The sequence below is a fragment of the Taeniopygia guttata genome, chromosome Z (genome assembly GCF_048771995.1).
Source record: "Taeniopygia guttata chromosome Z, bTaeGut7.mat, whole genome shotgun sequence".
Lineage (NCBI taxonomy): Eukaryota > Metazoa > Chordata > Aves > Passeriformes > Estrildidae > Taeniopygia > Taeniopygia guttata.
In genome coordinates, this window is record NC_133063.1 from 73,258,753 (window position 1) to 73,270,951 (window position 12,199).

Consider the following 12,199-nt stretch of genomic DNA (forward strand, 5'->3'; position numbering starts at 1 on the left):
CAAATGGTCTTTCGTAAAGCAGTAACATGCTACTCCAGACTCTAAACGGACTTGTAGCTATGGAATACTTATTCTAACATTTCAAAAGAGGGGCCTTTAAACCAGCTTCAGGTGCAGAAGTAACATCACCAAATACCTTAAACATAGATTTCTGCTGTATTTCTACACATTGCTTATTCATTAATACACTTGTACTGCTACCTAAAATTCTGTGTTTGAGATTTTTTGGGAGGAAAATCACAGACTGGAAACTGGAGATTGCATTTCAATTTAAGCGCTGTCATGGCACATTATCAAGACCTGAAAGGTCTGCTGCCCTCCAAACTGTAACCTGGTAAATTAACTAAGTTAAAGTACCAAACCAGGAACTAACTTCCTTCCTTTCCTCCCTTCCCTCTCCTCTCTTCCCTTTGCTCCCTTCCCTCCCTCCCTCCCTCCCTCCCTCCCTCCCTTCCCTTCCTTCATTGCCTGCTTGATTCCTTCCTCCTTCCCCTTACCTTAAAATGCCAACAAATTCCAAAATGACAACTTCAGATTACTTTTGCTTTACAATAAAGAAATTGGGGCTGAGCAGCGAGTCCTTTGCCTCTTGGATACTTCTTCAACATTAAAAAAATTTTAGAGCCACATTTTTAAGCTGCAAACTAGCAAAGAAACATTGCTCTGAAGTTTACCTGCTTAACAAGTACTAGTGACTGAACTTAAGAAACAAAGTACCTTCCCTCCCCCAACACTGCTGCCAAACAGGCTCACTTAAAATGTACTTTCATTTGAGAGTGAACCAATTTACCTTTTCACATGAAAGTGAAACTTCACAGCACCCCAGGAAAGTCAGTAGCCCTTCTGAAGACAGGAGATGAAGGAAAAGGAGAGTACCACAGTTGAGTTACGACCTGTTATTTAAGGCTTCCTTCTCAGACATGAACTTTTTTTCTTTTGGAGACAAAGGACCAGAATAACCATTATTCTTCTGAATGAAAAGGTGATCTGCTCATTAACAGTAGTCTGCTGAATGAAAAGGTGGTCTGCTTATTAACATAAATGTCTTCCAACCAGAGTATCATCTCTCTTATTCATTTGATGTATACCAAGGTTTTGCTACAACATTGGAATTACTGTGTTCAGCCTAAGAGGCTTTGGCTGTCTGCATCTACTATCAGCTTGGATTACTATTAATACAAATAGAACTCTGCTAAGATTTTTTTTCCAGACCCAAAGCTAATGCTAATAATGTTAAAATCTTTTTTGAGCACTGGCACTCATTCGAAAGTTTAAAATAACTTGGTATGAGCAAACATCACATACTTATGGTGTCCTTGTAATTGCTAAAAATACCTTGAAATTTTCAATTGAATACAAGACGAAATTCACAAACACAACTAATTAATTTGACATGATGGATCATCTGGATTCCCAAAGTCATCATCCCAAATGGCAATAAAAATAGCTCCTACACCTTATTTAGAGATACATACCAAATCATAACCATCTTAAAGCAACTAAATGAAAAAAAAAAATCACACCTTAGTGAGACAGGAAGAAGAAATCAGAGGAAATAAACACAGGAATAGGAAAAGGGCAAAGTGTTCTGATTCTGCTGAGGGGAGAAAAAATGTGGGATGTTTTTCACTCTTGAGGATATACTACAAATCTGTAAGAGAAGTTTGCTTACTCTAAATTAAGATAGCTACTGCCACAGCTAAGACAGCTAGAAAAGGAAGGAGAAGAATGGAGAGAAAGAGACATATGTAAAAGCACTGACTGAGTTCTGCAAACCATCCTCAGATTCACTCACAAATGAATGCACCCACATTAGTTCCAAAGAGAACTGCACCTTTCACATCTACGCTTCTATTTAGCATAACCAACTGCCAAAAAAAAATCAGAAAGATCACATGCACTGTTTAACAAATTGTCCTATAGGATAGGGTTTTTTTCATGAACTAATAAATCATGAAAAAGGCACACACAAAGGATATTTTTCATTTACTGATTCATGTTTTCCAAAGTATAAACCGTAATTTGTAACTTACAGGACTAACTCCAAAGGATGCAGCTCCAATGCCTGGTTCAGTTTTTCTTTTGTGTTTGCTTAAAGTGTCATACAATCATTACAGCTTTATTAAATACTTGCAGTAGTAGAATGTAAGTATTCTATGCCATGCTTTTAGTATTTCATATGTTCACTGTAGGGGAATCAGCAGAAAAGTATGATGAAGCAGAAAAAGAGAAAACAAAACTTGCAAGCCTTCCTGATTTGCAGCCTTTGCTTTTACCTGAAAGTTGAAGACAACACATACTTTATATAAGGGGGGGGGAGGGGTTTGTCTTCTAACATTCTTTCATGGTGTGCATGCAAGTGACAGGTGAGCAGCTCAAGAATATAAAATACTAAACATAGAAAGAATAAATCATATTTGAGAAATTTTCTTTTCTTTTGTCATTAAATACATATTGGGTTTACTTCTGGTCACTTCTTAGCATTCTTTCTTTAATCTAGATTTTTGTATAAGATGGTTAATTTTGTCAACTACAATTACGTTCAGCCTGAAAACTATTATTTCTATTTAAAGGTTAAACCCCCCATATCAGACTCATGTGCTAAATGAAAAATAAAGCTATACTCTGTTACTTCTAGGGAATAGTTCTGCACTCATCTATGTTCTGATTAATTTAGTTAAATAGATTTCCAATTTATTTCTTGGCTATTAGATAATGACTCAATGTAAAAAAAACATCTAAAAATGGAGGCACTACAAGCAGATCTCTTAACTTCAGGCTATTTCCAATCCATGGCATGTTTGGTGCAGATAGCTGCATAACAAGAGACATGACAAAACATATTATATTTACTGATCCTTATAAATACCTCAAAAATATAAGGGAAAATATTTAAGAAATAGCTGTTGATCTTCACACAGAAGTCATTTTAATAGTCTGATGTCTATATCTGACAAGCAACATGTAAACAAAATGTATTCAGCCTCTGGAACACTCAAATATCATTTTCATAGTTACTTATCTTCAAGTGGTTAAAGGTGCTACCTTAACTATTAGGAAAATATATTAGTTAAAGGACTTTCTCTTTGAGTGATGAACCAGGAATAATTTTGACATGATACGTGATGATATTTTATACTTCTAGCACAATATAAAATCTGACTACATTTTCTAACTTTCTAACATCTTCCTCAAAATATGGTAAATTATTAATTTCAATAAAAATATTTATATTTACATAAGACCATGCAGTGATCTTTTGCTACCTAGAACGTCTTACACTTCTATTTATTCCTACATTTAAAATAGCTCATAAAAGAGGGTGGGTTTTTCTATGATAAATATGTATTTAAAAATGTCAGAATACATTCATTAAAAATGCTAAACAAAGTACAAACCTATTTGAGAGAAATAAGGTAAAGATACAAAAAAAATTACATAGTTACACAAACTCATACTCAAAAACCAGGACATTACTAATTCCTGACAATTCAATTTATAGAACTTCACACAGTCTTCTAATAGGAGATCTAGCTATAGGTGGATTAAAGGTAAAGACAGGGAAAGGAGAAGGGATAAGAATAACGAGGAAGAGGAAGACAGATAATGTTGACATTAGTTTATTTTCTGTTAGTAATTTGCAGTTACTCTTTCAGGGTTATAGTTTATATACACGTTGCTTTCCCTCTGTAATTATTTTATATCTTTCTCTATACTGTAGCCACATAAAGAATACAATTGCCTGGAAATCCCAATTTCCCCCACCAATCCTAATTTTTAATATGCTAAACTTAATTATGAGGATTAATAGTTCCTTGATTACACTTCTGCCATGTTTGAAAAAACAGGAAAGCCCTTAGTATTCACTAATCAAAATAGTATTTAATAGATTATCTGATTAAAGATATGATTGCAAATATTTTTAATTACAAGATACTTATTAATAAAGACAAAAAGCATTTAAGCAGAACTAGATCACTCGACACTCTGCATATTTAATAAGCAATGGATCAATACTATAAAATACACAGAGAATTAAAAAGCTCTTGATTTTACTAACAGAATAACTGCAGCTACATTTTCATTATTTTGAAACACAATCTTGGTAAAAAGATTGGAAAATTACCCAGTGAAATACACTTGCTAATTTAAGGTGAAAAGAAGAAACACAGCAACAAAAAAAAGCAAGTATCAGCATATTTAAAAGCTTCTAAGGGGAAAAATGTATGTAGTAGATACCATACTGTGCACCAGGCAGGCTGTTGAATACTATTTTCCCTTCTACCCTTCCTACAGAAAATAAAGGGAAATTTCTCTTTTCCACATCCAGAAAGTACTGATGCTAGAGGATGCTGGCATATCACTGTACACCATTCAAACAGTTAATTAACAGGAAACCCTGGTAGCATTAATTAAATTAATAAAGTCAATGTCCACTTAGTTTATTATAATACATCCACTACCTTGCACAAAGGCCACATGGTATCTATTAAATTTATAAAAGCCTATCCATTAAATAGTTCTGCCCCAGAGAAACAAGTTAATTACTAAATCATTTCAATGAAAAGTTTTCCTCTGCAATACTAGCATAAATCACATTAAATCATATTTAATGGACCATAACGGAAGAATGAAGAAAATTTCTTTTCTTCCATAGAAATAGTTTGTTACAACATATGGAAAAATGAAAACACTGTTTAGTGTTTGAGATAAAAACAATCAAAGGTAATCCTTTAAAATTAGGGTTCAGATTAGTCTCTGCAAAGGATGCTGTTTAACTGAAACATCTGGTAGTGTTACGTTGAGAGACAGGCCTTTTTTAACTTTGGAAATGAGATTAGTAGATCAGTTATTTGTAAGTGTCCAAGTAATTTCTAATTATTTTATCTGGGTCACAGATAATCCGCTTTTACACGGCTCCCACAATGACATCAGAGGATCACTGTTGAACTGATTATCCTGTTACCTTCCACCATCCATGGGAAGACCGGATTTTCCTTTTGTACAGAGAAAGAGAAAGAAGTGGCTGATTGCTTCAGACAGGTGGCAGCCAAGAAAATAAAGAATACCACAGATCTTGAGAGGAAGAAAATCTCATATATGCAAAAGGTACCAGCTTTTAAAAAGCAGTCAACAAACTGAATACTTCTTAGCAGTGTCTGGTGCAAGTTAAAAACTCATTACATATGAGCAAATATCAAAATAATCAGAAAATACATTGTTTAAAAAACAGTATGCCATGGCATTTTTTACATGTTCTATAGTAATGCCTTGTAGATCAAACATAACCAATAGAATAATCATGCACTATAAACAGAAAAACTGGTTTATTATCATTTAAGTCATAATGTGAAAGACAGAGAAATAATTTCTTAAAACTAAAATGGAATATGAGTGAAAAAAATGCAAAAGCCAGGGCTAATCTTCTACTAATATACACATGAGTATCCTGGCCATTCCACCTTTTTTAAAAAGACTGAATCAAAGTTCTCTTTTTAAAAGAGCTCTGTGCCTTCAACAACCATACATCAGAAACAATCTGGGGCTGATAAAACAAACTTTTTTCTCTTGGTGAATTTTTTCCTTTTCCTACAAATAAATCAATAAATAGGCAAGTTATGGGTTTTGGGGGTTTTTGGGGTTTGTTTTTTTTTTTTTTTTTTTTGGAGGGTTTGGGTTTTTAAATATCTATTACATATAAAAATGAGAGGAAAAATATTGAAAAACACATGTCAAGAAAATATGTTTTGAGAAAGCGATTAAGTTTCTGTGTACTGTTTGATTTAGCTTCCCAGTAAATGTTATTCTTTCATATAATGACATGAAAAAAAAGCAAATGGAAATAAAAAATAGTAACACAGATACATCCTTCTCAATACTTTCTTCTAGCTTAAGTGCAAAGCACTCTTTTCTAGATAAACTTTGGTTTTGTCACTTCAACACAATGTCGTGAATACACGCAAGCAACTGTTGCACAATACAGATTGTCTGTATTTTTTTTTTCACAGAAGATTTTAAAACTATCTGAGATGGACAAAGTGATAATTTACCTATAAATTATACTTCTATGACATACAACAAAGCCCCACTAAAAACCTACATCTCTACCTTCATGGATTTTAACTGTCTATACGGGAGCTATCTTATCCTGTAGTGATTAGGAGGAAAGACTACTTGTGGAGTACAAGCAGCTAGAGGAGGTCTGAAGTAAAGAGTAACAATAATCTTTAAAATTGTTACTTTCAGTGAGAGAGTAAAAGAGTTGGACCCTTTTAAGGTGCAACTCCTGAAATTCTTTCTGGTATGTTTTTGTTTTACTTAAAAGTTTGCTTCTACTTTTCAAACAATGTAATTTAAAAAGAACACAGGCTCCAGTTAAGGAATATAAAATTCTAAATTACTCTACAAAAAATGACAAGGAATAGAGGATTGGTAAAGGAAGTAACAGGCTGGCCTTCAACATAATTGCATAACCATTTTGGAAATTAAAACCTGTGCTTTAATTAATGGGTGAAACCAATTTTTTCCATCCAGTTCTCTAAAAACTTGAATATTTTAAGTAATAATACTAATTGTTGATAAGATTTTATGAGGAGTATCTTCTTAAGAGTCCTAGAGTTCCTAAATTAGGATTTTAAATTTCTCTCTATTTCAGAGGCTTATGAATTAGAGAGAACCTAGATATTTCTATTTTCATAGTATCCAAATAAAACTTCCCCGAGAGTAATGTAAAATACATGCTAGAAGAAGTATCCAAATTCAGGATGATAACAAAATCAGAGGCAAATAAAGGTCAGGGAAAGCAACTGGGGAAGGAGGAAGAAATTAGCCATGTGCCCCTTCTGATAGAAGTGTGTTTCACATATGCTAGTTTCTAGGGAGAAAGCACTAATCCTGTATACAGAGGCCACCTCAGCTGCTCCCCTCTTCATCAGAACAATTCATGTCAGAAGTTCCTCTAAGGACAGTTTTTGCCAACCAGCTGTTCTCCTCTCATTGTAGGAAGTCACCTCCTTTGCTCTTTGGCTTCCTGGACCTCCAAATGAGTTATGAATAGCCTTGTGCTAATGATACCATAACAGTGATACCGCAATCACAGTGGTGGCAAACGTACTCGGAGAAATTACTGTGTGGTAGGTACTTAGACTATTAATCACCTTATCAAGCACTAGAGTCTCAAGAACATTCTCCCTGTAAGAGACAAATTTTAGTACACAGCTCACAAAGTTTTCATTTTTACCAGAGAGCACATTTTTTCCATTTACTGAACACACATGAAGCAGGATAACAGCAGAACACACACATATGGAGAATATATGCATATTTTTCTTAAATACCTTTTTAAAAATTGATCTACTGTTATACCAAATGAGTTACACAATGACAGGCAGAGATCAGTCAACTGTGCAACAAACCTGGATTTTGCAAAGTGCCAGCACACATGGCAGAATACTTCACCTGCACTTCATACTGTGCTGCTTTGCTTTTCTGTTTTTAGCTACTGCCCTGTTCCAGAAAAACATGATTGAGGATATTTATGCATTCAGCCAGATATTTTATGACTTCTGAAAATATATATCAAAGAGGAGAAAATGCCAATCCTCTGAAAACCTTTGAAAAACTTCAGCTCATTTTTATGGTTTGTCAATCTAGCACTTAGTGTTAGATTCTAGTGGAGTGTAACTCTGCTTCTAAAAATGTACACAAAGATCACATGCAAATTTATTATACATTAAACTTTATCTATCTTCGTGCTTTAAAAAAAGGATAAACCTATGTAAATATAAATCAAGAATCTGGATTTTTTTAATAAGCATATCCAATATTCCTTGAAAAAATGGGCCCTAGCTTTATATTCTAAGATGCAACACAAACTATTGGCTTCATTTCTGGAAAATTATGTAATGATTATGTAATGGAGAATCAGCATGTCTTGTTACAAAAGGGTTAAAGTTTGATTAATCTTAGATTTATCTTTCTTTCCAAAAGTTTTTGCAGAAGTTGCAATGTTAAACACCAATGAATGTTAACCTGCTGGACTCATTCAGCAAACTTTAGATCACAGAGCTGCAACACTTATTGTCTCTACTATTTAAAACCAGCTTTTTTTCCCAGGAGCTGTGGAATTAATCTTGGTAGGTGTTAAACTGCAAAAAGAGGCACAAGAGCGTGAACTACAAGAACGTGTATTACCTGTTTTCCCATGCAAGCATGAGTTTGCCTCTTTCAAAAGGTCCATGCTCTTGTCTCTTGCACACATATCTAGGCAGGTTCAGCAATCATTGAAATTAATACTTCCAAGAACAGATATGGAGCAATTCATATTACATGAATGCTTTAACTGTATATCCATACTTCCAAGCATCTTAGTTTGTTTCATAGTCATTTTCTGCACTATCACACTTTAATGATTGCGTTCTGCTATCAAATTTTGATCTATACTTTATACTAAGTTAATTTCATCACTAATTCTGTATTTAATATAGAGCTCATTTCAGACACCATTTGCTTAATTTACACAGGAAGGCTAAATGCTGAACAGTAACTCCAGCACAGAACATAGCAGAAACGTCTGTGTTCATGGTTCAATGCTTCTACAGGGCTTGAATGCCTTGCATACTCAATGCGCTCAGCTTCTGGGTGGGTATACCAGTTTTGTTGCTTTACCACTACAGGCATGTATTCTGGGAGCCTGCAGAGAAAATACTAACTCACCTGCTGCCCTCTCCTCTGTCCTTTCCAGTTGCTAGGCAAAGCTTCAGTGCTTTGTAGGAAGCAAGACTCAACACTACAGTGCTGGCAAGCAAAAACCATTTGCACCGAAAAAATTTCTGACACCACTTATAGACCAAGCACAACTGCAACAAACAGACTTGCTTTGTTTGTTTGAAGTCTAACTGATTGTTGCCAAGCATATTTCCTCAAAATGACTGTATTATTTACTCTTCCTAATTCTGTATTTACAAAAAAAGGAATGAAAAGGGGGAAGACAATTGTGCTGCTGCTATGAAATGCTCTGAGTGGGAGATGGACTACATGACCTACATTCTTCAGTGAGTCAATGCAACACCATCCACATGATGTGAATTAATTAATGATTGGAGATAGACCTGTAATGGCTTTCTACTTCCCCAGCAATCCCATCAAGCCTAAAGGCTTGTCCATATAACAGTAGTCCCTCTACTTTTGGGGGATACGTAGGGCGCAGTGAGAGGCCCTAATAAATATCTGTAGTTTTTAGCATCTACCTCTCATAGACCATCCACATCCACAATTACTGTAGTACGTTTGCTTCACAAAGCTTGGCAAAGACAACAGAAGAGTGCCCAGGCATGCTGCAGCTCAGCGATTATGATTTCAGCAGAAAAACTGGAGTAAAAAATGTTATTACCCCACACCTGTTCCAGTGTAGCTGCCAACTCAGTAAGTGAATAGGATGTGCTTCACAATATACTATACAACTGACAGAGACAAAAAGACTTGGCAGCACTTTATAAATAGAGTGCAGTGGTGGCAGCAGCCTGAAAGTGTTAAGGCTCAGGACAGCAAACTTACAACTGGGCATTTGTGCCTGTTACAGTGGCAGTGCAATTGGTATCCTGTGTCAGAACAGAAACAGCCCAGGTTTCAGGTATATCTGACAGAAACAGGTTCAGTCTGAGAGGTCTTATTTCACATCCAGTAATAGTACCTGAATGGATGCTGATGGTCACTACTAAAATTTAGTCCAGCTTCTGGCAGCATACAGACCAAAATCATACTTAGGGTCTGCTTTCCTTGTTTTCTTCATTATCCCTTCTGTGCTTTAGTGTAGTACTGATCAGATGGGTTTTCTGATCCTTCTCATAGATATATCCTTCGCATGAAACGCAAACTTTAAGGAATTTAGAGATTTTAGAGGAGCCAAGATTTTAGTTAGAAATAAGCCTTACTAGAGTTAATTAAAATAATAATAATAAATTATTTTAGCCTTGATGAAGTTAGGAGTTAGTAGTTAACTAATAATTAATTGCTTGTCAGTACAATGTTTAGTTAGCTGGGTTTATAATGAAGAACATAGAAACTGACAAACAGCTTTTAGGAACATAAGACAATTGTGGGCCTCCTCTGTTCTGAAACCAATTGAAGACAAGGAATGGGAGTTCTACCAAGAGTTCATTTGTCATATTTGCATTGAAAAGGTAGAAAGGTCAGAACGAAGAAGACTTCATTTACTTCCTCACTTTGGGACCCCTCCCCATGAAAGGGACACCGACCCATTTCAAGGGACAAACTACGCATGCTTAATAGCTTTTTGGAGTGATTAGCATACGAAGCGGGGAATGGGATGTACCAAAATTATGAATATGTATTTGTATTTTGTGTATTCAATACTTGTATGGATAAAAAGACTCTGTAATCACCTGGAAGGTGCAGTGTGTATTTGGGAGCTATCCCACACGCTGCCCAGCATCGAATAAACATACCCTTTCTAACTTTTAATTGTTAGAGAGTTTTCGTCCGTCACAGCTGGATATCAGTACTAGATCAATATCCATATTTTTAAAATAAATCACTCATAGTATATATGATAACTAAAACAACATTCATATTTCATTATCTGAACAATTAGGCTCACTAAGTTTCTGTCTCTGTCTCACCTTTTACAGGTGAGCAGAATTCACCACATCAGCCAGATAGCCACCATAGTGGTGGTACAGAAAAACATCCCAGCTCTAGATGATGCAGACATGAAGGCAACATTTAAACAGAGAAGAGAAAACATGTCAGCAAGACCCTGGAACAGAAATCAGCCACACAGTAAAGGTGCACAAAGGTAAATCTGCTGACCTGCAGGTTAAGAGTACATGTGGAACATAATATAGTATAGTAGCTGGAGAATGGTAGTAATAATAGCCAGTAATGATGGTAATAATAATAGATAGTATAACTACCATGACAGGAAAAGCAAAAGGCAGTAAATATGTAAAGGTAAAACCAAAAAGCAGTATTATTGCTTTATCTAACATAATTTAAAACTACACTGTAATTTTTTTTTCCTTTATTACATACAAAAGAATTACACGATACAGTTAGGTTTTCCATTATGTACTTACAAAAGTTAATACTGTGCAAATCTTCATAATTCCGAAGTAAAATCTCAGGCAGATCTCCGACATTGTAGCATCAAAAAGATGCTGCCATCTTGTACATTATTGTCTTTAAAAAAGGTTCAGCAGGCTACATCACAGACTCTTTCAACATGTACACAGCAAACTAATGCACTCTCTCTGTCATGTTGAACAATATTACATTTTTATGGATTCTCAAGATAACTTCACAAATTTGCTGGCAGCTATTAACTTCTAATGTACAGAACAGGATGTTACACCAAAAAAAGGTTGTTTCTTGTAAGTATTTATTACATTACCAAATTAATTTAACTGAATTTTTTTTCCATGCAGACGATATTTTTTTCTGTACATCTAAATGCAGAATACCCATCTGGACTGTAAACAGCACAATTATATTCCACAGTTTAGCAAATAAAGACATGAACATAAGCATATTTATCAAAATACTTAACAAAGATGCTGTGTTCTCAAAATTTGATTTATCAGTTAGCCTCACTGTCACGTGAATTTTGACAAGGCTTCACAAGTGTTTAAAATAAAAACAAGAATCAGCTTCATATCTTGTACACTGTGTAATGCCAGGATATGGCATGAGTCTATTTTACTAATACAAATCACGAAACTTTCTTGAAAGTGTAATTATTAGACACTAGTTTGTTAGAAAGCTTCTTGGATTTCACTAGTGTCCAAAGGCTTGACAGACCATGTATCAAACAAGTGCCTCATAGTCTTCCCTTAAATGCAATCCGCTTTTCTGCTTTGACTAATTGTACTGAAAATAAAAGTAATATATACTTCTAAAATTAGATACTTACAGTGAAAATACCCACTAGCTGAGTGTAAAAGAGTCGACTTATTCCACCTAATATTATTAGACCCATGAAGGCAGATATTCTTAGGAGAGCAAGTTCATGTCTAAATACAAACACATCCTAGAACAAGATAGAAAGAAGAGAGACTTTAGCAGTTACAAATTAATTAAAGTCTTTGAACCAACTGAAAATAGCAGAAAGAGATGTAAGAGGTGCTCTCAAAGCCTTAAAGCTGAAGGCAAATATTGAATTCTGAGCTACATTGCACATCGC

The 12,199-nt window shown here is 34.9% G+C and overlaps 1 protein-coding gene across 5 annotated transcripts in view; it reads right to left on the minus strand.

The window, feature by feature from the left end:
- ZDHHC21 (zDHHC palmitoyltransferase 21) overlaps nt 1–12,199 on the minus strand; it is a 40,212-nt gene that overhangs the window by 7,722 nt on the left and 20,291 nt on the right. For 2 of the 5 annotated variants that reach the window (XM_002193273.6, XM_030257982.4), the window contains exon 7: nt 11,930–12,046. The exons of 1 other annotated variant lie outside the window; for it this stretch is intronic. In XM_002193273.6, coding sequence (XP_002193309.3) covers nt 11,930–12,046 — 117 coding nt within the window. 2 more of the 5 variants (XM_072921698.1, XM_072921699.1) reach the window with 2 other exon arrangements.